General features: G+C 44.7%; 1 protein-coding gene across 1 annotated transcript in view; it reads right to left on the reverse strand.

Moving 5' to 3' along the window:
• LOC307127420 (corticotropin-releasing factor receptor 2) overlaps positions 1-16,608 on the reverse strand; it is a 151,758-nt gene extending 135,150 nt beyond the window's left edge. The window contains exons 1-2 of the mRNA XM_079818635.1: positions 16,361-16,608; positions 16,154-16,273 (exon numbers count right to left, since the gene is read on the reverse strand). Coding sequence (XP_079674761.1) covers positions 16,154-16,273; positions 16,361-16,481 — 241 coding nt within the window. The 5' untranslated portion in view covers positions 16,482-16,608. The remainder of the gene's footprint in view (positions 1-16,153; positions 16,274-16,360) is intronic.
• Positions 16,609-25,062: the final 8,454 nt, after the last annotated feature.

Here is a 25,062-nt window from a genome sequence, read left to right on the forward strand (position 1 = left end):
TGTCCGGGGCTATATGCCCCTGGTAGGGTCTCCCAAGGCAAACAGGTCCTAGGTGACGGGTCAGACTAAGAGCAGTTCAAAACCCTTATGATGACCAAAAAAAAGAGGACCGTGACGTCGCCCGGTACGGCGCAGCCGGGGCCCCACCCTGGAGCCAGGCCTGGGGTTGGGGCTCGTATGCGAGCGCCTGGTGGCCGGGCCTTCCCCCATGGGGTCCGGCCGGGCTCAGCCCAAAGGAGCGACGTGGGGACACCTTCCCGTGGGCCCACCACTCACAGGAGGGACCGTAAGGGGCCGGTGCAGAGAAGATCGGGCAGCAGTCGAAGGCAGGAGCCTAGACAACCCGATCCCTGGACACGGAAACTGGCTCTTGGGACATAGAATGTCACCTCACTGGCGGGGAAGGAGCCTGAGATTGTGCGTGAGGTTGAGAGGTTCCGACTAGAGATAGTCGGAATCACCTCTACGCACGGCTTGGGCTCTGGAACCACACTCCTCGAGAGAGGATGGACTCTTCACCACTCCGGAGTTGCCCATGGTGAGAGGCGGCGGGCTGGTGTGGGTTTGCTTATAGCCCCCCAGCTCTGCCGCCATGTGTTGGAGTTCACCCCGGTGAACGAGAGGGTCGTTTCCCTGCGGCTTCGGCTCAGGGAGAGGTCTCTCACTGTTGTTTGTGCCTACGGGCAGAACGGCAGTGCAGAGTACCCGGCCTTCTTGGTGTCCCTGGGAGGGGTGCTGGAAAGTGCTCCGACTGGGGACTCCGTCGTTCTACTGGGGGACTTCAACGCCCACGTGGGCAATGACAGTGACACCTGGAGGGGCGTGATTGGGAGGAACGCCCCCCCTGATCTGAACCCGAGTGGTGTTCAGTTATTGGACTTCTGTGCTAGTTACGGTTTGTCCATAACGAACACCATGTTCAGGCATAAGAGTGTCCATCAGTGCACATGGCACCAGGACACTCTAGGTCGTAGGTCAATGATCGACTTTGTGGTCGTTTCATCTGACCTGCGGCCGTATGTCTTGGACACTCGGGTGAAGAGAGGGGCGGAGCTGTCAACTGATCACCACCTGGTGGTGAGTTGGATCCGATGGCGGGGGAGGAAGCTGGACAGACCCGGCAGACCCAAACGTACTGTGAGGGTCTGATGGGAACGTTTGGCCGAGTCTCCTGTCAGAGAGATCTTCAACTCCTACCTCCGGCAGAACTTCGACCGGATCCCGAGGGAGGCTGGAGATATTGAGTTAGAATGGACCATGTTCTCCACCTCCATTGTCGCTGCGGCCACTCGGAGCTGTGGCCGTAAGGTCTCCGGTGCATGTCGAGGCGGCAATCCCCGAACCCGGTGGTGGACACCGGAAGTAAGGGATGCCGTCAAGCTGAAGAAGGAGTCCTATCGGGCCTGGTTGGCTTGTGGGACTCCTGAGGCAGCTGACATGTACCGGCAGGCTAAGCGGACTGCAGCCCGGGTGGTTGTGGAGGCAAAAACTCGGGCCTGGGAGGAGTTCGGTGAGGCCATGGAAAAGGACTATCGGCTGGCCTCGAAGAGATTCTGGCAAACCGTCCGCCGCCTCAGGAGGGGGAAGCAGTGCCCTACCAACACTGTTTACAGTGGCGATGGGCGGTTGTTGACCTCAACTGGGGATGTCGTCGGACGGTGGAAGGAATACTTCGAGGATCTCCTCAATCCCGCCATCACGCCTTCCATTGAGGAAGCAGAGGCTGGGGGCTCAGAGGAGGACTCGTCCATCACCCAAGCTGAAGTCACAGAGGTGGTCAAGAAACTCCTCGGTGGCAAGGCACCGGGGGTGGATGAGATCCGCCCTGAGTACCTCAAGTCTCTGGATGAACCAATATGTATATTGAAATATATGAGCAATATCACACTCATAGCAGTGCGATATGGCTGATTCAATCACTGATATATATATTAGACTCTCCCTTGTGAATGCATCCTTCACTTCTCTTTCCCTTTGTTCAGATGGAAATGTTATCAAAATTATCGTAAAAATTACTAAAAACGCTGTATTATGCAAGCCAGACAAGTATTTGTGTTTTTTAATTTACACGAAGATGATAATGGTATACCTGTTTCAAGGTTTGCGCTCTATAGCCAACAGACACTGTTGCCATGCAAATGAACGACCAAAACACATTAATAGTTTTCTGTTTTAGTTGAAAATGTTCTTGTGTACTAATTGGCTCCCAAGTAAATTAAAAAAACTAATGATTTTTTACAACGGAAATTAATCAATCAAAAACTTACTTTAGCTGGACAATAACTTTTTTCTAGAGACGCTGTATAGCCAAAACAATCTCTCTTCCATTAATGTAAAGCTGCTTTGAAACACCAACATCTGTAAAAAACTCTTAAAACTACATTTCGTAACACAACAACAGTAGTATTTGAAGAAGAAGAAAAAAATTGTGAATTTGCTCAAACGCCATGACAGTTGCCACAAGCAAAGACAGTAAAAGAAATGGACACAGCGACCCCATAGACTTCACGGAGAAAAAGTGAAGTCAAGTAGAAGCACTCACTTCCTGATGTCTGAATCACGTTGTTGAAATTTTCTGTCCTGTTGCTTTTGGCTCTCTATGGGCTTCTCCACGAGCTTCTCCCTTAACTTTATCGGACTTTATGCCTCCACGTCCCCCCGATTGCCTCATAGACAGTAAAAGATGCCTGCGAGCTTCTCCTTGGGTCTATACGGTAATTTCTCTACTGCGCGTCGAGAGTCGCGTGGTTATGACGCAATCGTTAGCCTATTTTTACAAAAACGGCTTCTACGGGTCAATAGTGTAAGATACAAGGTAATGGAGCTTTTTATACATTGTCGCGTTTCTTTAGAAATAAACAATGGACAAATGGAGTCTTTGAACGCCTCAGATGTAAAGTTATTCGCTGTCAAAGTGACGCCAAAATGAATGGGAGTCAATGGAATGCTAACAGCAGGTGATGGCTTGGTTAGCAATGGCTGCCCCTATGGAAGGTACGCTTTCCGGGGGCTGGATTACCCCCTTGTCGGGTTCTTCCAAAAACTTTTCAGGAGGCAGTCATCAAGTCAACAAAATCTTAATTTATTCAAGAGGGGGAAAACAAATAACTTATACAAGGGTCACATCAAAATAAATAAATAACTAAATGCAAGGGAAAACCAACGTGAGCTCTGGGTCTCTGATGTTCTATGACCGGGATCCCTCCCCAGAACTGACTCGCCATCACAACCAAACTCATTTTTAAGAAATTAGACCAAACCATTGCATTACCCAGGGGTCTCACAAATGTCTCATTTCATGGTTCACATTTTAAAGAAAAAAATATTCACACAAATAAACTCCAGAAACATATGAAAACTCACATGCACCATAAAGTAATAATAAAAATAAATATACACAAAATATTATACACACAAGTTTATCCATTCAAATGAACAAGATCACCTTCCCCCCCCCCAACAAATGATCCACACACATGTTAAACCAAACCCTACATTTCCCATAATTCCCCAAAATAATAATAAAAGATCTCCGGAAATAATACATCCGTTTAGTCCGATCTTCGCTCCATGCTGCAGTCATGGGCCTTCAGCGGAACCACGGGTAAGAAAACAACTCAAACAATAAAATTAATATATTAAACTCATAAATGTGTCTAGTGGAATTTATTCATTCTCTAGCGTGCACTCTAGTAATGAATTGGCGCTATCTCCTTTTTGGATGTTAAATGCGCACACCCCTAGTACAACCGTTTGGTTAGAATTTAACACAATACATAAGAATAAATAAAACAAAAACAATCTTACAAAACCAACACAATAATGTACTACCAAATAAACATATATATGTGTGGCCTTAGCCTTCACACCCCTTGACCACAAGCGGAGTGATACAAACGGTGAAACGGTTCCAGTGCTGTTACTGTGGGAATATCGCACGGCTGGAAAAGGCTCTTAACCAATCAGATTCCAGAACCAGAAAGAGCTGTTGTATAAATTGCCATGGCATGCAGCGAAGCGGCGGCCTGCCCCGCAGCTCTATAGGTCTTCGCCACCAGAGACGACGAAAACCTACAGGCCTTGGAGGGGTGCTTTGGGTCGCCATGCCAGGTCGAAGCACTCTGAGGACACAGTTGCATCGCAACAGAGCGTTCGACTGGGGGGACCCCAGTGTACCCTTTAGCCGCGGCTCTATCAAGGGCAGAGAAGGCGGAAGAGCTCGCCAAACGGTTGCGGGAAGACAACGGGTTCTTCCAGGACCGCGCAATCTCTTCATGCACCTCGGGGAAGAAAGGTATTGGAGGGGCGGTCGGACGGGTGTCCGAGCGCGCCGCCCCCAAAAAGCAATCATCCAGCCGCGAACGCTCAGGTCGGGGCGGAGGGTTCCACTCTTTAACCCAAGCGCTGCGGCGGCCCGAGAGAGCATGGCTGTCAACTCTGGGTCCGACTCGGGCAATGCTGGCACACCCGAAGGCGGCAGCACAGCCGAGTCATCATCCTCAGATGACTCCAGCCCACCTTGCGATGCGGCGATAGACATTTCTTCATCCTCCGCCGCGCAAAACGCCACAGTCGGGACAGCAGGAGCTGGCCCCGATGTAGACGCCTGAACGCGGGGCAGGTCAGGTGCATGAGAGGGGGGTGTGGGCCGAGGCATGAGTGTCGGAGCTTTATTCCACACCGTCACCCTCAGGTCACCCTGGCCACCAGCCAAAGTGCCGCCTCCGGTGGAGACCGCAGATTGGGGTGTGGCAGAGGGGACTCTCGCTCCGGCATCAGCACGAAGCTCACAGAGTCTCGACCGTAACACCGAGATGATCATGTTCCCGCAGTGAGAACATGAATCATCCACGAGCGCTGCCTGAGCGTGCTGAAAGCCCAAACACGTCACACAGCGCTCGTGCCCATCAGAAGGCGAGAGAAATCTACCGCACCCAGAAGTGCACGGGCGAGACATCCTGAAAAGGATGTGCCACGCGCAAGCTCTTTTGTGAGAGGAAAGCCTCGCAGTCGATGCCGAAGCGCCCAGGGAAACACACACCAGCTGTCAAACGGACCACTGCGCAGATCACCAAGCAGGAAGTATGCGATCACTGGAACGCGCCGTTACACCAACACCGACTGGAAAGCTGCTCGTCTCGAAGAAGCTGACAGAGTCTCAGAAGGCTGTAGGAGTGAAGAGGTAGGTTCTCTTGGCTCCGAAAGCAGAAACATAATGCGATATTGCCACGTACTTCCTTATATACTCACGCGGTGAGGCGGAGTTACGTATGCAAATTCCGCATGCCCCATGGCATTGGCACGCCATTGGGCGTTTTCTCTAAGCTCGAAGATGATAGGCTTCTAAGCGAAACCCCCATTCGTTAGTCACTAACGTTACGTCGTAGTTTTTCTCATTCTCAGCCAGCTCAAGTCATCCAGGATAAACTCAGTCAGCTGTGATGCATGACTGTACTGAGATGATGAATAACCTGATACCAATAGGAATGACTGTTCACTACTATCAAAGTATGTATGTTTACAACCTCTAGACCAGGGGTGGGCAAGGGTTTCCCAACTCTACATTGTAAATATATTCTTTTAATGTTAGCTAACATATTTAAGGGCTAACGGCAAATCTTTCTTGAAAGCTGTCCTACATGATCGTGAACCCATTTGAGTGAGGGTGCATACAGTTAATAATAATAAATAAAAGCAGTGCGGTTGTGTTGCATGCACCTAATTATACCTATTAGTGTTTGACTTTTAATTTACCAATTAAAGGGCTCAACACTGCTGATTTTTCTATTGGCACTGTGTTTTGATGTTTTAAACATAAAATGTTGAATATTCTTGTCTTCTCCTTGAACTGCCACCTTAACGTGGTGGAGGGGTTTGAGTACCCGAATGAACCTAGGAGCTATGTTGTCCGGGGCTATATGCCCCTGGTAGGGTCTCCCAAGGCAAACAGGTCCTAGGTGACGGGTCAGACTAAGAGCAGTTCAAAACCCTTATGATGACCAAAAAAAAGAGGACCGTGACGTCGCCCGGTACGGCGCAGCCGGGGCCCCACCCTGGAGCCAGGCCTGGGGTTGGGGCTCGTATGCGAGCGCCTGGTGGCCGGGCCTTCCCCCATGGGGTCCGGCCGGGCTCAGCCCAAAGGAGCGACGTGGGGACACCTTCCCGTGGGCCCACCACTCACAGGAGGGACCGTAAGGGGCCGGTGCAGAGAAGATCGGGCAGCAGTCGAAGGCAGGAGCCTAGACAACCCGATCCCTGGACACGGAAACTGGCTCTTGGGACATAGAATGTCACCTCACTGGCGGGGAAGGAGCCTGAGATTGTGCGTGAGGTTGAGAGGTTCCGACTAGAGATAGTCGGAATCACCTCTACGCACGGCTTGGGCTCTGGAACCACACTCCTCGAGAGAGGATGGACTCTTCACCACTCCGGAGTTGCCCATGGTGAGAGGCGGCGGGCTGGTGTGGGTTTGCTTATAGCCCCCCAGCTCTGCCGCCATGTGTTGGAGTTCACCCCGGTGAACGAGAGGGTCGTTTCCCTGCGGCTTCGGCTCAGGGAGAGGTCTCTCACTGTTGTTTGTGCCTACGGGCAGAACGGCAGTGCAGAGTACCCGGCCTTCTTGGTGTCCCTGGGAGGGGTGCTGGAAAGTGCTCCGACTGGGGACTCCGTCGTTCTACTGGGGGACTTCAACGCCCACGTGGGCAATGACAGTGACACCTGGAGGGGCGTGATTGGGAGGAACGCCCCCCCTGATCTGAACCCGAGTGGTGTTCAGTTATTGGACTTCTGTGCTAGTTACGGTTTGTCCATAACGAACACCATGTTCAGGCATAAGAGTGTCCATCAGTGCACATGGCACCAGGACACTCTAGGTCGTAGGTCAATGATCGACTTTGTGGTCGTTTCATCTGACCTGCGGCCGTATGTCTTGGACACTCGGGTGAAGAGAGGGGCGGAGCTGTCAACTGATCACCACCTGGTGGTGAGTTGGATCCGATGGCGGGGGAGGAAGCTGGACAGACCCGGCAGACCCAAACGTACTGTGAGGGTCTGATGGGAACGTTTGGCCGAGTCTCCTGTCAGAGAGATCTTCAACTCCTACCTCCGGCAGAACTTCGACCGGATCCCGAGGGAGGCTGGAGATATTGAGTTAGAATGGACCATGTTCTCCACCTCCATTGTCGCTGCGGCCACTCGGAGCTGTGGCCGTAAGGTCTCCGGTGCATGTCGAGGCGGCAATCCCCGAACCCGGTGGTGGACACCGGAAGTAAGGGATGCCGTCAAGCTGAAGAAGGAGTCCTATCGGGCCTGGTTGGCTTGTGGGACTCCTGAGGCAGCTGACATGTACCGGCAGGCTAAGCGGACTGCAGCCCGGGTGGTTGTGGAGGCAAAAACTCGGGCCTGGGAGGAGTTCGGTGAGGCCATGGAAAAGGACTATCGGCTGGCCTCGAAGAGATTCTGGCAAACCGTCCGCCGCCTCAGGAGGGGGAAGCAGTGCCCTACCAACACTGTTTACAGTGGCGATGGGCGGCTGTTGACCTCAACTGGGGATGTCGTCGGACGGTGGAAGGAATACTTCGAGGATCTCCTCAATCCCACCATCACGCCTTCCATTGAGGAAGCAGAGGCTGGGGGCTCAGAGGAGGACTCGTCCATCACCCAAGCTGAAGTCACAGAGGTGGTCAAGAAACTCCTCGGTGGCAAGGCACCGGGGGTGGATGAGATCCGCCCTGAGTACCTCAAGTCTCTGGATGAACCAATATGTATATTGAAATATATGAGCAATATCACACTCATAGCAGTGCGATATGGCTGATTCAATCACTGATATATATATTAGACTCTCCCTTGTGAATGCATCCTTCACTTCTCTTTCCCTTTGTTCAGATGGAAATGTTATCAAAATTATCGTAAAAATTACTAAAAACGCTGTATTATGCAAGCCAGACAAGTATTTGTGTTTTTTAATTTACACGAAGATGATAATGGTATACCTGTTTCAAGGTTTGCGCTCTATAGCCAACAGACACTGTTGCCATGCAAATGAACGACCAAAACACATTAATAGTTTTCTGTTTTAGTTGAAAATGTTCTTGTGTACTAATTGGCTCCCAAGTAAATTAAAAAAACTAATGATTTTTTACAACGGAAATTAATCAATCAAAAACTTACTTTAGCTGGACAATAACTTTTTTCTAGAGACGCTGTATAGCCAAAACAATCTCTCTTCCATTAATGTAAAGCTGCTTTGAAACACCAACATCTGTAAAAAACTCTTAAAACTACATTTCGTAACACAACAACAGTAGTATTTGAAGAAGAAGAAAAAAATTGTGAATTTGCTCAAACGCCATGACAGTTGCCACAAGCAAAGACAGTAAAAGAAATGGACACAGCGACCCCATAGACTTCACGGAGAAAAAGTGAAGTCAAGTAGAAGCACTCACTTCCTGATGTCTGAATCACGTTGTTGAAATTTTCTGTCCTGTTGCTTTTGGCTCTCTATGGGCTTCTCCACGAGCTTCTCCCTTAACTTTATCGGACTTTATGCCTCCACGTCCCCCCGATTGCCTCATAGACAGTAAAAGATGCCTGCGAGCTTCTCCTTGGGTCTATACGGTAATTTCTCTACTGCGCGTCGAGAGTCGCGTGGTTATGACGCAATCGTTAGCCTATTTTTACAAAAACGGCTTCTACGGGTCAATAGTGTAAGATACAAGGTAATGGAGCTTTTTATACATTGTCGCGTTTCTTTAGAAATAAACAATGGACAAATGGAGTCTTTGAACGCCTCAGATGTAAAGTTATTCGCTGTCAAAGTGACGCCAAAATGAATGGGAGTCAATGGAATGCTAACAGCAGGTGATGGCTTGGTTAGCAATGGCTGCCCCTATGGAAGGTACGCTTTCCGGGGGCTGGATTACCCCCTTGTCGGGTTCTTCCAAAAACTTTTCAGGAGGCAGTCATCAAGTCAACAAAATCTTAATTTATTCAAGAGGGGGAAAACAAATAACTTATACAAGGGTCACATCAAAATAAATAAATAACTAAATGCAAGGGAAAACCAACGTGAGCTCTGGGTCTCTGATGTTCTATGACCGGGATCCCTCCCCAGAACTGACTCGCCATCACAACCAAACTCATTTTTAAGAAATTAGACCAAACCATTGCATTACCCAGGGGTCTCACAAATGTCTCATTTCATGGTTCACATTTTAAAGAAAAAAATATTCACACAAATAAACTCCAGAAACATATGAAAACTCACATGCACCATAAAGTAATAATAAAAATAAATATACACAAAATATTATACACACAAGTTTATCCATTCAAATGAACAAGATCACCTTCCCCCCCCCCAACAAATGATCCACACACATGTTAAACCAAACCCTACATTTCCCATAATTCCCCAAAATAATAATAAAAGATCTCCGGAAATAATACATCCGTTTAGTCCGATCTTCGCTCCATGCTGCAGTCATGGGCCTTCAGCGGAACCACGGGTAAGAAAACAACTCAAACAATAAAATTAATATATTAAACTCATAAATGTGTCTAGTGGAATTTATTCATTCTCTAGCGTGCACTCTAGTAATGAATTGGCGCTATCTCCTTTTTGGATGTTAAATGCGCACACCCCTAGTACAACCGTTTGGTTAGAATTTAACACAATACATAAGAATAAATAAAACAAAAACAATCTTACAAAACCAACACAATAATGTACTACCAAATAAACATATATATGTGTGGCCTTAGCCTTCACACCCCTTGACCACAAGCGGAGTGATACAAACGGTGAAACGGTTCCAGTGCTGTTACTGTGGGAATATCGCACGGCTGGAAAAGGCTCTTAACCAATCAGATTCCAGAACCAGAAAGAGCTGTTGTATAAATTGAGATATTGATACATCAACAAACTTGTGAAATGTTTGAATGACCCCCTCAGGGGCCAGACCCAAAGATTCCACATCTCTGGCCGGGGGTGAAATATTGTGCCCCCTGCCTGAGACAGGAGATCCCTCCTCAGAGGAATCTCCCACGGCTGACCCGCTAGCAGAGCTATGATGTCTGAGAACCAAACTCGAGTCGGCCAACGTGGCGCCACCAGAAGCAGAGCGATTGGGGGAAATGCGTACAGACGCAGCCTCGGCCACGTTTGCATCCCGAACCTCTCGCACATGGCCTCCACCACCTCTGGGTGGAGTCGCCACTCCCCGGGCCTCAGCCCCTGCCTCGACAGGATGTCTGCTCCCTGATTTTGGACCCCCGGGACATACATTGCCCTGATGGACAACAGTTTCCCTTGGGCCCACAGGAGGATCTGATGCGCCACTCTGCATAGAGGGCGCGACCTCAGACCCCCCTGCCGGTTGAGGTACGCTACGACAGCCGTATTGTCTGTCCGTACCAGGACATGGTGACCGCAGAGGTCCGGGAGAAAGCTCCTGAGAGCCTTGTAGACCGCCATCATCTCCAGGCAATTTATGTGCCAGGAGGAATGACGGCCCTCCCACGGGCCCTCGCAAAGCGGCCGTCCATGACCGCGCCCCAACCAGTGAGGGAGGCGTCTGTTGAAACGGATTTCCGGCAACAGGACGCTCCCAACACTGGCCCCTGGGACAGAAACCAAGGTTTCTTCCATATGACTAGGGAACGAAGGCATGCGCGTGTTACCCTGATCATACGGAATGGATTCCCTCTGGGGGAAAACCCCTTGGTTTTCAGCCACCACTGTAGGGATCTCATGTGCAGCAGGCCAAAAGGTATCACGTTGGATGCTGCTGACATGTGACCCAGCACCTTCTGGAAGTGCCTGACAGTGATGCTGTGGCCTAGCCTTAACCCTGAGACCATCACCCGTGTGGTCTCGACTCGCGCGGGAGACAATTGTGCCTGCATCGACGTCGAATCCCACACGATTCCCAGGAACGTCGTTCTCTGGGATGGCGTCAACACACTCTTCTTGGTGTTGAGTCTCAGCCCCAAGCACTTTATGTGGGCTAGAACGACATCTCGATTAGGGTTGGGCATCGTTTTGATTTGAACGATTCTGATTCCGATTCCGATTCTTAGTTTCGATTCCGATTCTTTTCGATTCTCGATTCCGATTCTTTGAGGGGTGGAGTCACAACATGTCACAGGCTCATTTCACAGAGGAAAATTGTATTTTGATTCAATAATGAGTTTTAGTTTTGGGACTTTCTCCGCTGGCATTTTCACTTGCTTTGCTGCAAAGGTGAATGGAGTTTCACACCGAGTCCCGACTTAACAATAGCATTAACAGCAGTCATATTAGGACTGCTACTAGCGTGGGCAATTTATATCTACATTTATCTACAAGGGGGGAAAATAATTTCGGTAATGTTGTTGTTCACCACAATTCGCAATTTGGTCAAGGGCTTTGTTATTACACTACAATCACTTACCTGATTATGACAAGGTGGGATAATGTTAGTTCACCCTGAAATGAAAATAAAGCCATCTTTTACTCACCCAGCTGTTGTTCCAATGCGCGTGTTCCTGTGTGTGCGCACTCCAAGCCGCAGTAGCCTCGTGCAATATTGTCATGACAACCGGTACACAATATTCACTTAAGGAGGTTATATTATTAGTATTATTTCTTATCATATACGTTATAGAAAAGACGAGAATCGCGTTTTTTTCTATTGAGCTTGATTTCTCAAAATGGTTACGTGTGTGTGTGTGTGTGTGTGTGTGTGTGTGTGTGTGTGTGTGTGTGTGTGTGTGTGTGTGTGTGTGTGTGTGTGTGTGTGTGTGTGTGTGTGTGTGTGCTTATCGTGGGTGCAATGACAACAGTGCGAGTTATTATAGTAGGCATGAGCGCCGGCGGCTGCTGACGGCTCATAGTGCACACAGTGGAGCGCGCTCAGAATAACGGCCGAGCTCAGTGTTTTGACTGAATAATACGGTTTCTTTCTCGCAAAACCTTATAGTGTGCCCCCTGAACACTTTCCATATGGCGCGCGTCTCCCTGTATCGTTGCGTGATACATTTGTTTATTTTTTGTAATGTTTTAGCTGATCGCCATTCACTGCCATAATAGGAAGGAGCGCGTGCAGGAACATTATTTTAAATGTCATAGGACATAGGGCACTGGGACAACATCAGGGTCAAGTAAAAGAAGGCTTTATTTTCATTTCAGGGTGAACTATCCCTTTAATAACGTTGGTTAGCGCAGGGTTGCCCGAGGAGGACCTGCGCAGCATTTCAAACACGCTACACTCGTTAATGTATACACCACATATTTGTAGTGCATCCTCCCGTGCAAGAAATAAGTTTGTCATATGTGTTGCACTGTGCCGACCCAGGCTTCTTTTTTTTTTTTAAGTGAAACAAAGCCACACTTTTGAGCGCCGCTTACCGTGCTCCATGGCTGCAACAGAACAAACGGGCGCGGCAAGCACTTCCGAAAACTTGCGCGTTTGGAACCGATGATCGGAATCGAAAACAAAATTTCTAAACGATTCCAATGGCATCGTTATTTTTTAAACGGTTCCAAGTTGGAACCGGTTCTCGATGCCCAACCCTAATCTCGATACCGAACTGCCATATCGTACGACTGGGCCAGAATGAGCCAATCGTCTATATAATTCAGCACACGGATGCCCTGGAGTCTCATTGGAGCCAGAGCTGCATCCATGCACTTTGTGAACGTGCGTGGGGAAAGAGCTAGACCAAAGGGAAGCACTCGATATTGGTACGCCTCGCCCTCGAAAGCGAACCTCAAGAACTTCCTGTGACACGGAAGGATGGATATATGGAAGTATGCCTCCTTCAGATCTATCGTGACGAACCAGTCCTCGGACTGGATCTGACTCACGATGGTGCGAATGGTGAGCATTTTGAACCTGAATCTCCTCAGAGATCGATTCAAATACCTCAGATCTAGAATAGGACGCAACCCTCCATCTTTCTTTGGAACTATGAAGTACCGGCTGTAGGAAGCTAGGACTTCTTCCCAGCAGCCTTCCTAGCCTGAAGGACGTTTCTTAAATCACCCTTAGGTGCGGAAGACTGCTGGTGCGAGCGCCGCCTCTGTTGCCAAGCTCCGGGAGGAGGGGCTTTAGAGGCGACGCTCTGCTTTTGCACCTGCCGGTGCGAGGAGCTGGTGGACGGCTGAGGCTGCCCGCTGGAGGCAGCCTTCCCCTTAGAGCGACGAGGGAGGTACTGGTGGAAGGCCGCTGACTGCTTCCTCGCCTCCTGGAACCTGTTGACGACGGTGTTAATGGCGTCACCGAACAGGCCAGAAGGTGAGATCGGGGAGTCTAGGAGAAAGGTTTTATCCTTTTCCTTCATCCCCGATAGATTTAGCCACAAATGTCTCTCCACAGTCACCAAAGAAGCCATGGAGCGGCCCACAGCACAGACAGCGGTGTGATTTCACGTGCTAAATGACATAAGTGAACATTATTGTACGTGTTTAGTGAGGCAGAAGGAGAAACCCACACTGTGTGTGTTTGAAGTATCTGTGTTGGATGGATGGATATAGCCTACAGGAGGGTTTAGAGACGAGCGTTAGGAAAGGTGCCTTGGGCAGCGGAAGGGCTCAATGACACCATACGAGTCTCATGCATAACTTGATGCAAGCTATAAATAACCCTCTAAGGTTTGTCCGGTTGATTTTAGTCTGAGGTTGAAAACAATACCTAGATTCACCAAAATATTTAATGTAATGTGAATTTAATTAGGTAGTGAATTCAGATGGATGTTTTCTAGCAATTCATTATACACACAGATAGCATTTTTTATTGGTGTGTGCTGTCTGTGCTGTGTTAGGTTCACTAAAGGAATTATGCATATCAGGTAAGGCTGTCCAGTTTATAACACTCTTCTCCATTATTTGATCATCACTTGATGAATTACAGCTTCTGTGATTGCTAGAAACATTCTACTTTTATAGCACAACATTAACAGTGGGAGGCAAACAGTGCTGACCTTTGTAAATGAAACCCATAATAATCGGAATTAAACCACGAAAAGGAGGCAGAAAAGAATGCACATTGAGGTTGCAAACTGGATGAATAATGCCACTCAATAAAATGCCAGTTTTGTTAATAAAAACATAAAGAAGAGTCAATAAAGCTGCTATATAATCAGCAGGTCACTATGAGCAGATAGACGGCTATTTCACTATTCACTATACATTCAGTGCTCAACAATGAAAGGCTTAAATGTGCCTAGGAGCCCTGTATTATCCTCACATATAAAAGTCACATCGATACACTGACGAAAATTGCATGCTGTGCAGCACACAGGGGGATAATGATCTGTGCTCATAACTGAAGATATCAGACACTCACGATCGCTTTAACGGCCACATTTTGTGCATGTGCATATCATAAATCGGTAACACTTTAAAATAATGGTCATTAGTTAACTTTAGTTAATGTATTAACTAACATGAACTAACCATGAGCAGTACATTTGTTACTGTATTTGTTCATCTTTGTTAACGTTAGTTAATATACATACAGCTGTTCATGGTTTGTTCATGTTAGTTCATGATGCATTAACTAATGTTAACAAGATTTTAATAATGCATTAGTAAATTTAATTAACATTAACAAAGATCAATAAACGCTTTATAAGTGCAATTCATTATTAGTTAATGTTAACTAATTTAGTTAACTAATGTTAACTAATGACCATTATTCTAAAGTGTTACCCATAAATCATAGTAAAATGAAATTACATAGATCATTTGTAACAAATACTTTGTCTTTTGATGTATACGGGGCGATTTTTCGTGATCTAAACAGGGTCTTAATGATAATCATTTGTGTACACAACAATGTCAGAAATAATATTTTATTTTATTGAAGAGTAATATTTGCCCCCTTGAATTGATTTTCAGGGACATGCATTGCTTATTTATGAAGACATATTTTAACCATAGAGAAATTATAGCAAGCTGTCCATCTATGTCAAATACTAATGATAAACTGACAAAAAAAAAAAAATTGTTACTTATGAAATATGTTATCAACATCAAGTAAAACAGCTGTGCATAATGTATAAGATATATGACAATAAATGCTCTCCAAATACGTTTGAAATTATTGTGTTAGATTCTATACGGTCTACTATCATAGTAGAATTGAATGAATTCATGTATTCTCTTTTCGAATTATATAATGAATGATAACAAATGCATACATTTGGCATATTTATGAAAAAGTTCTCAGAATTTCACAATAAAAAAGCATTTAACTTTAACTCACGTCATGTCATTTTAAGGCAATTTCTTCAGATAAAATAAAAATAAAACTTATCCTTGCATCACTGAGATTGAGTGTCAGAATGGAGGCAATGTGTGTGAGCATGTGTATGTGTGTGTGTGTGTTACAAGAACTTCACAGCATTGCTTCATTTCACACATTAAAGCAAAGAACATGTGGCAGGGCAGATAACATTGTCCACAGAAGCACAAATGGTGACCGAACAATTGTCTGAATCAGTGGTTTCAGCTCCTGGCGTCCCACTGCTCTTGGTGTGTATGTCTCTCTCTGACACACTGAGCTCTGTCCTAACAAGCTGATGATCTGAATCAGATCTGTTAAATTAACAAGACATACAAAATGTGCAAAAGCGGTGGGGTTCCCAGGAACAGGGCTGAGAACTACTAGCCTAAAATATTAATATTATGTCATTTATGTGAATAAAGATTGTATAAATATGCTTTGAGAGGGAAAAAATCTTATAAGCTTTGAACTTTTCGTAAACTCTTTAGTTTAGGATCCAATTCTCACTCTTGCTTATTAGCATGCATATTACTAGTAATTCGTTTATTGGTTTTTAGTAGCCTATGTCAATGCTTGACCATATTCTACATCCCTTTATCCGACCAATTCCTAAACTTAACAGCTTACTAACTATTAATAAGCAGTAGCCTAATTAGGAGTTTATAGAGGCAAAAGTCATAGTTAATAGTGAGAATTGGGACCTAAACTAAGAGTGTGACCTATTTTTTTATTTGATTTTATCTGTCATAAATTCACTGACTCAATTTGCTGAGCACCTTTTTGATGTATTTGAACTCTGACTAAAGGACTGAGCCACAGCATCTAAAGACATGCACTTCTCCTGCTCCATGTTAAATGAATAGAAAGTGAACGGGTCTTACTAGTGGTGTTGTATTTGACGCCGTTAATGTACTCCGGACACGGTCGCTCAATTATCCGTCCAGAGTTGCTTCTTGGCCAGCAAGTTCCGATTTCATCCGTGGTGGCGTTACAATAGATGCCTTGGAGGAAAATATAACCGATGCTTATTAATGTGCATTATAATGTCTGAATAAAACACATGCGCTAACAACCAATGTAATTCCCACCATCGACACTCATCGACGCGAAAGACGAATTCTCGTATAAAGTGTGCTGAAAAGCACCCATAAGAGTACAGTTGGAGTCGACGAATTCCTCTATGAAGAACTGAAAGAGGGACGCATCCATGATTAAAAGCGTTCAATTGAGCACAAATAACGGTGTCGGTAGAAGCGAAGAGTCTGTCTCCCTGCCAACTTGATACAGTTTCGTGTTTTTCGCTGATGACAAATGCTCCTTGAGCGCGTGTGACAGCGGGGGTTGTTTTGTGCGCGCGTCCTTTGACAGAATGATGGTGATGTCATAATGGAATGTCAAGGATCAAAGCGGCCGCCCCGGGAATATTTCCTCTGGAGACTTTTTTCTGCCCGTTAATGTCGTAAGATGTTTTGTAATTAATTTGATCCAGATGTGTGATATTTTAGGAAGCACTCTCAGACAGTGTAGGTTATACTGAACAATATTATAGGCTAATAATACCAAAAGTAGCTGGTGAAGGATTAATAATAGCCTAGATATTATGGAGAAATATATGGGTCAATGACGTATTATTATTATCATTATTATTATTACTTTGCAGAAAATTACTTTGATATGATATATATTTAATATTATTCGATCAGATGTATAGGAAAAAATATATATACAATTATACAATTAAATGTATTAATTAATTTAATTAAAAACAATAATATTAAAGGTTAACAACAGAGCCCAAACTATTAGCCTAAATTCGGTTGCTATTTATTTTTAGATATAATATTCAACACTCAAATAGCACATTGTGTGCAAACATGTAAACTTCACATAAGGCAGTTTTTGCACTAACTTCTAAATCGAATTATAAAATTATGTTTTTACTCCAATTCGTTCTTGAAATCATTTATAGCCTACACAGTTACTGTCATTTTCATGACAGGTTTATTTTAACATACATTAAATAAACAAGACATCACTTACAGGTTGGGTAGAATATAATGAATATATAGGCTAATATAGTGCATATATTTAGTGAAAGAGTTGATTTCTCTAGTGAACTAACAGCACTGAGGTAAATGTAATGCTACGTGACATTGTTCACAAGCTGTTTTATTGACGTCTTCCCACGGTTGAAACATTGATTGAGCGATTACACGACACATGATACGTTTCAGTAAGTTGTAATGTATCAAGTCAAGTCAAGTCAACTTTATTTATATAGCGCTTTTAACAATGTAGATTGTTTCAAAGCAGCTTTACAGTGTTAAACAGGAAAATAATGCAGCATAATTTTATTCAGCTGTATAGCCATTCTGGAAAAAACGCTGATGTCATCAGTTCATTTCAATTATCATACAGTGACAGTGTGGGCTTTAGATCAATAATTCGATCAGTAATTTAGTTTAAATGGTTAATTTAGTTTATTAATTAGATTTATTTCGATGTTTAGTTGAAAAATGTATTATCCTCAACATACCTTAAAGGGTTACTTCAGTGATTAGCACTAAGCTTTGTTTCCGTAGAAACCTGGTAGTATATTCGAATTATCGTATTTTCCCCCTTCATGTCCACCTGAGACGAGAGAATTATACATTTTATTTCTGGAAAAAATCCTCAGATGACAAATATCGTCATTTTGCGTCATCTGAGGATTTTTTGGCCAGAGGCTATTTACTACAACCAGTAGCTGGAGCTAGTTCCGCATGTTTTCAACCCGCCCATGCATAGGGGTGGGATCTCACTCACAGAATGTAAATGCGCATCGGCTCGGGCATTAATAACGGAGCGGTGCGGAGCTGTAACGGGTAGATCCACTGGAGGCAAGTTGAAGGACCCAAGTGCAGTTTTATTTCCAACAAAACATAAAACAAGGACTTGGCATGAACTATAACAAAAACCTCACCAACAGCGGGTTACAACATTCAATACTTGACAAAGACACATGGCAAACATGAGGGCTTAAATACACACACAGACTAATGACAAGACAAGTGACACCTGTGAACAGTGATGAGACAATGAACCAATGACAGGACAAGACACAAGATCACATGAGGGCATGGGAGTCACATGACAAGACCAGGAAGTGCATGACAAGACTGTGAACATGACAAACTCAAACATAACATGATAAACTAAATGTAACCAAGAACAATGAACAATGAACATGAACCAACACCAAAACACCCTGTGACAGATCCCCCCCCCCTCTATGGGTGGCCCCTGACGCCCAAACAATACCAAAACACCAATGGCCTAACAGAAAGTCTTAACAAAAAGTCTTGGGGGGCGGTCTTGGGGGAGGGATGGTGGGCCAGGCCCGTGCAGGGGCACCGGACCCAGACATGACCTGGACGGGCCTGGGAGCGTGGGCGGACCTGGACCCTGTGGCGTGGGCGGACCTGGACCCTCAGGCGTGGGCGGACCTGGACCCTGTGGCGTGGGCGGACCTGGACCCTGTGGCGTGGGCGGACCTGGACCCTGTGGCGTGGGCGGACCTGGACCCTGTGGCGTGGGCGGACCTGGACCCTGTGGCGTGGGCGGACCTGGACCCTGTGGCGTGGGCGGACCTGGACCCTCAGGCGTGGGAGGACCTGGACCCTCAGGCGTGGGAGGACCTGGACCCTCAGGCGTGGGAGGACCTGGACCCTCAGGCATGGGAGGACCTGGACCCTCAGGCGTGGGAGGACCTGGACCCTCAGGCGTGGGAGGACCTGGACCCTCAGGCGTGGGAGGACCTGGACCCTCAGGCGTGGGTGGCCATGGCGGCAACGGCAGTTCACCGGGCCATGGCGGCAACGGGAGTTCATCAGGCCATGGCGGTAACGGCAGTTCACCGGGCCATGGCGGTAACGGCAGTTCATCAGGCCATGGCGGTAACAGGAGTTCATCAGGCCATGGCGGTAACGGCAGTTCATCAGGCCATGGCGGTAACGGGAGTTCATCAGGCCACAGAGGCGGGGCCTTCATGGCCTCTATGTACCCCTTGCCCCCCCAAAAAATTTTCTTGGGCGGGACAGCGGGGCCGTGGGCTGGAGCCTGGACGGGGCCTTGGGCTGGAGCCTGGACGGGGCCTTGGGCTGGAGCCTGGACGGGGCCTTGGGCTGGAGCCTGGACGGGGCCTTGGGCTGGAGCCTGGACGGGGCCTTGGGCTGGAGCCTGGACGGGGCATTGGGCTGGAGCCTGGACGGGGCCGTGGGCTGGAGCCTGGACGGCGCCGTGGGCTGGAGCCTGGACGGGGCCGTGGGCTGGAGCCTGGATAAAATACGGCTGAATAAAATTCTGTTGCACTATTTTCCTGTTTAACACTGTGAAGCTGCTTTGAAACAATCTGCATTGTAAAAAGCGCTATATAAATAAAGTTGACATGACATGACATGTTTAAACTTTTCAATGAATTCCTATGAAAGTTAAGCTTCCATAGGCATGATCTGATAACGCGCCAGACTGGGTACTCGTGAATGACTGCCGCGCTTACCTCAGCTCTGCTTTGCTCTTCTCTTGTAATGAATGAAATCTGACTCCTGCTGCATTTGTGTCGTGACTTTCGTTCGGCTCACTCACACTTTATTGAAAAGACACGTAATTGTAGTGTCTGTTCTCTAACTGAACAAAATAATTGTATTACTATGAATATCAAAACGACGGTGTGGGCGGTGTCATGGTGGGCAAGTGATAACCAGTAGCCGTGGCTTTGGGAGTGGCCTTGTAGGGCAGCAAAGCAAGTGCATTCTGGGAGTTGTTGTCTTTCATCCACATGAGACAAAAATACATTTTCTGTCTTTTCTCGGTCTAGAAGGCACCAAATTCAAAAATAATTTCACATTTCTACTACATGAATGACCCAGTTTAAATACACGTTCATCTTCCCTGTGCTGAAGTGCCCCTTTAAGATATTAATTAATGTTTATTCTTTAGGAAGAGATGATCGCGTTCACTCTGTTCGCGTTTGAACTGATGCGAATACTTGATATGTTCGTGTGGGAACTTGGATTGAAGCATGTTCCGCACGTAAAATAAGCCGACTGTTAAAGGGGTCATGAAATGAGAAATCAACTTTCCCTTGAGCTTTTGATATACTGTTTAAAAGGTCATGGTAATATAAGAATATCCTGTAAGTTTCAGAGCTGAAAACTTCCTTGTTAGTCAAAGAAAAGCTTTTATTAACAGCTGGCTCAGCAAACCCTTGATCTGGGAATGTGCCTCCCTGTGACGTCAGAGTGTGGTGAAACACCACCTTAACCAACGCCTGATTCTGTAGCCCCACCCACCGACTCGTGCCTGACATCCTCTAGTACCACTGTTTGAAGAATTCATCTTCCAGAATCTGGCAGTACGTTTTGGGAGTTCATTTTTAGTCCATCTCTGCAAAACGGACTTCAGGATGGACTAAAATGAACTCCCAAAACGTACTGCCAGATTCTGGAAGATGAATTCTTCAAACAGTGGTACTAGAGGATGTGGTGCTGGTCCTTCAAGAGTCACTCTCAACCTATCTGTCCATAAAGCCTATAAAAAAACCTTCTTCATGTATTTTACAACACTTCAGCTTGTGATTCTTATCTAGTGGGGGTCATTTTTTAGGATTCTTTACCTAACTGAAGTCTCTGAGATCCTGACACCTTGCACTTCTGGAGACTCCAGGTAGGTTGCAGCTTTGGAAAATGGTGGCGCTGGAGACTAAAGGGTTCCTGATGGTTTCACCCTTAATTCTTCACCTTAATTCTTAATTCTTTTGCAGTTAACAGGTGTCTTTTCTTCACCACCTGTTTTTGTCAGATCCTGCTGACCCAACGAGCATTTCACTGTCCAATGGTCATGCCTTAACTGCAATGTCTAGTATTGCATTAGTATTGCATCCTTCTCATGGGCATTTAATACTTTTTGACTTTTCAGTCTGAGTTAAATCTCTTTTTTGGCTCAATTTATCTGTAAAAGAAAACATGCCTAATAATTCTGCACACCTGAATATAAGGTGATTTTCATTTCCAGCCTTCATGAACAATTATATATCACTTATACATTATTAAATACTGAATCAATAGTAGTTATTAGGATTACTGTGGTTTGGAATTGGTCAAATGTGCCTGGAAAAAAAATATGATCAGAAAATCAACGTGCCTAATAATTCTGCACTCCCTGTATAACATAGACCTACGTGGAGCTAAACCGGATCGAACTTCCGAGCAATAAACATGTTGCATAAGCTGAATGCATGGATGAAGTTTATTTTTAATGAATATCCAGCTCACGTGGGGAAGACATTGCGCGTTTGTTCCTTCATTTCACCAGAGATTTGTTTGTAAACAAGAGACTAGATTTGCAGACATGATGAGATTACATGAATGACTGAATCAACACACTTTTGTGAGTACATTTTTTATTTATTTATACGTGATAGAAGAAAGTATTTCTCAGGAAGAAAGAGTCTCTCCACGTCGGTGGCAAGTAATTCTAATCTAATGAAGCCTCACAGCATCACAGCCACAACATTAGTGGCTAAAAACCCAGGTGATAACGTGAGCTCCACTACCAGAGGAGTAGTAAAGAAGTACTGATACTATTTACACAATATTTAAACTATAGTAGTGATACTACTGATAATATTTACAATAATGTATTGAATTTGATAGGTGTCTCTCACATTGTCCCACAGCAACATTACAATAGTGCACATTTAATGTACAATGTTTTATATTAGCAATTTATTCTATTTAGTGTCCAATTCATTCATTTAACATATTTAAAATTGGGGGCATCCAAGTTATTTGACATATTTGAACATTTGAAAGAAAAAAAAGTAACAGTAGTTACTTTCCCTGGTAATTAGTTACTTTTATAATGATGTAACTCAGTTACTAACTCAGTTACTATTTGTAAGAAGTAACTAGTAACTATAACTAATTACTTTTTTAAAGTAACGTGCCCAACACTGTGCCTAACCCTGACTCTGCAGTGAGGCTTGCATGTGTGTGTGTGTGTGTGTTAGTGATGCATGGTTCGCGGTTATATCCACCGATCAGGCGGGCCAAGTAATAAAAAATAACACTCCATTTAATTGCGGGTGGATGAGAAAAAAATCATTGTGGTAGTCCTTCGGGCAGGCACTCTTGAGATTTTGGTAGCCTGAAAAGAATTCAACTAGCCCAAATAAAAAAGAGCATTTTTATATAGAAAATTGAACTGGAGTCGAAATATCAAATCAAAAACACAAACAAAAACAGATGTATTTGGTTCAAACTGAACTGAAATTTCTATGAATTTCTATCCTGACCTGTCTTTTTTGGATCAGCAGAACTGAAATACCCGGTGTAAATCCATGCGCCCCTTTAACATTTTCTCTCTCTCTCACACACACACACACACACACACACACACACACACACACACACACACACACACACACACACACACACACACACACACACACACACACACACACACACACACACACACACACACACACACACACACACACACATCGATTTCCACTATTTTCTCCACTGTGCATGCAATCTCTTTCATTCAGCAACAAAGAAATACATGTAAAGTAGTAAGTTCTTTAGCAAAATTACATTTCCATTATTAGTCTAAACACACTGAAAAAACAGGAAAACACATGTTGTCCAATTTACTTAATCGTATTATTTGTGATCTACGCAACAAATTTGTGTTTATCTTCTAAACATGATTTCATTGCTTTCGATTAATGTAATTCTCTAAAATGTGCAATCTACTAGATTAAATTATTTGGGGTGAATGTGAACCAATTAAGTACTCGAAAATGATTTTTACTGAAACTGTAGTTCCCAGCATGCTTTGCTTGGGACTTGACGACTAGAGTAAAATTGTTGAAATTAAGTGTTATTTTATGTGTTTTTGGGCAAAATGAGAAAAGGGGGAGACTTTATATTGTTTATTAGTGTTTAATGTTTAATTATGGTGGAATTATTAGAACATTTAAATTACACTGGGTTACCATAGTGGAGAAGAGCGGAGCGATTGCTTAGGGTTTGGACTGACTCAGAACATGTAATTAAATAGCATTTCATACTTCGAACTTAGCATGTATATGATGTGCTAATGCTGGCAAATATAATGAAAGTACAACATTATAGAATAGTCAAGTGACAATTGTATTTTTACAAAAATAAACTTGTGTGTTTTGATTAACGAGATAGGGTTTCAAGCCCCTGTGTGCACCACTGATGTTAGGGAGCCATATAAAAATCATTGTGAGACTACTCAATACGGTTACTTAAAATTTACTTCATTCCATTATGTTGAAATTATGTGAACAAATTATGTTTGTTTTACTTAATTGATTCACGTGGAATCGATGTACATGATTAAATCATGTAAATCCAACACACCAGTTTTTTCAGTGCACACTCTTAAATTGTCACCGTTTCCATCAGTGCAGCTTCCCGAACACACAACACTAAATATGTTCAACCCAAGCTAAGACTGAATATAGGCTTTATTGGTTTACTGTCATATATACACTGTATTTCTCAGAGTTGCTAAGTTATTAAACAATATTTGATAACACTTTACAATAAGCTTGTATTAGTTAACATTAGTAATTCATATATATATATATATATATATATATATATATATATATATATATATATATATATATATATATATATATATATATATATATATATATCATTTTTTAAATAACTTCTTTGTGTTTTATATAATGACCACTAGGAGATGTTCTAGGTGTATGTTTTCCTTGATTGGTTTTCCCTGAAGAGTTGAAAATGGAAGTAAAAAAGTAATGCACGTTCGTTGCATTTTACCATGAAATGAGAGTTGTCTTTATCAAACAAACACAATAATGGTTTGTCTCTCATCACAATTAATTTGAATGTTATTTATTTTTTAGTTCTTCGCCCGCCCGATGGGTAGATATAGAACAAAGAACATGTACACTGCATGCAGAGGCGTTTAAATGATTGAAACTAGAGGCATATCTTAACTTTAAGGTTACTTGTATCATGTAAACTACCTATATACAGCATGTCATATGCATATGTGTGTGGGACAGAGGGGAACACTGTTGCATTCTCAGCAGATATATGCTGCCCATCATAAATCAAAGCACAAGACAGACAGACGGGTCGGAGGAGAACAGCGGAAAGGGTGACAGAATGGTACTCCTCTGTATAGTACACAAGCGCAGCGGTTCAGCTGCATGCAACAAACGCTGCCAATGTGAAAAGCATATCAGGTGGCTCCCGCTCTCCATACATACAGCTTCTGCGCTGCCTCCTCATGCGTTGTGAAACCGATCAGTTAAACTGCGGTCAAATCAGCCTTATCAAAACTTCCGCGATCGTATTGTTCCTCAAATAACAAGTCAAGAGAGTGAACAACGCACATTGAGAAACAATTTCACTATTTAAGATAGCCCGCCGGGCAGTGTGGTGATACATTTTGGTAACCCGACTGGAAAACACATTAGCCCCGGGACGTCGGGCAGGCGATTTTGCGAGCCCTGCCTGTGGGTGAATCATTCCGATTACCGTTTTCCCACACACTTTCAAAACAATTCCTCACGTGTATTCACGGGGGAGCCGAAGCTCATTATAATATGCAAAGCTTATCCAATCATAGCAGTGGGCATTTACTTCCAAGTCTTCAGTGCGGCACGCCCATAAAAACAGAGCATTCCATGAGAGAGGCTCAAAACCAGGGTAGAAAATAGCCTATTACTTAT

Source organism: Gobio gobio, assembly GCF_949357685.1.
Source record: "Gobio gobio genome assembly, chromosome: 6".
Lineage (NCBI taxonomy): Eukaryota > Metazoa > Chordata > Actinopteri > Cypriniformes > Gobionidae > Gobio > Gobio gobio.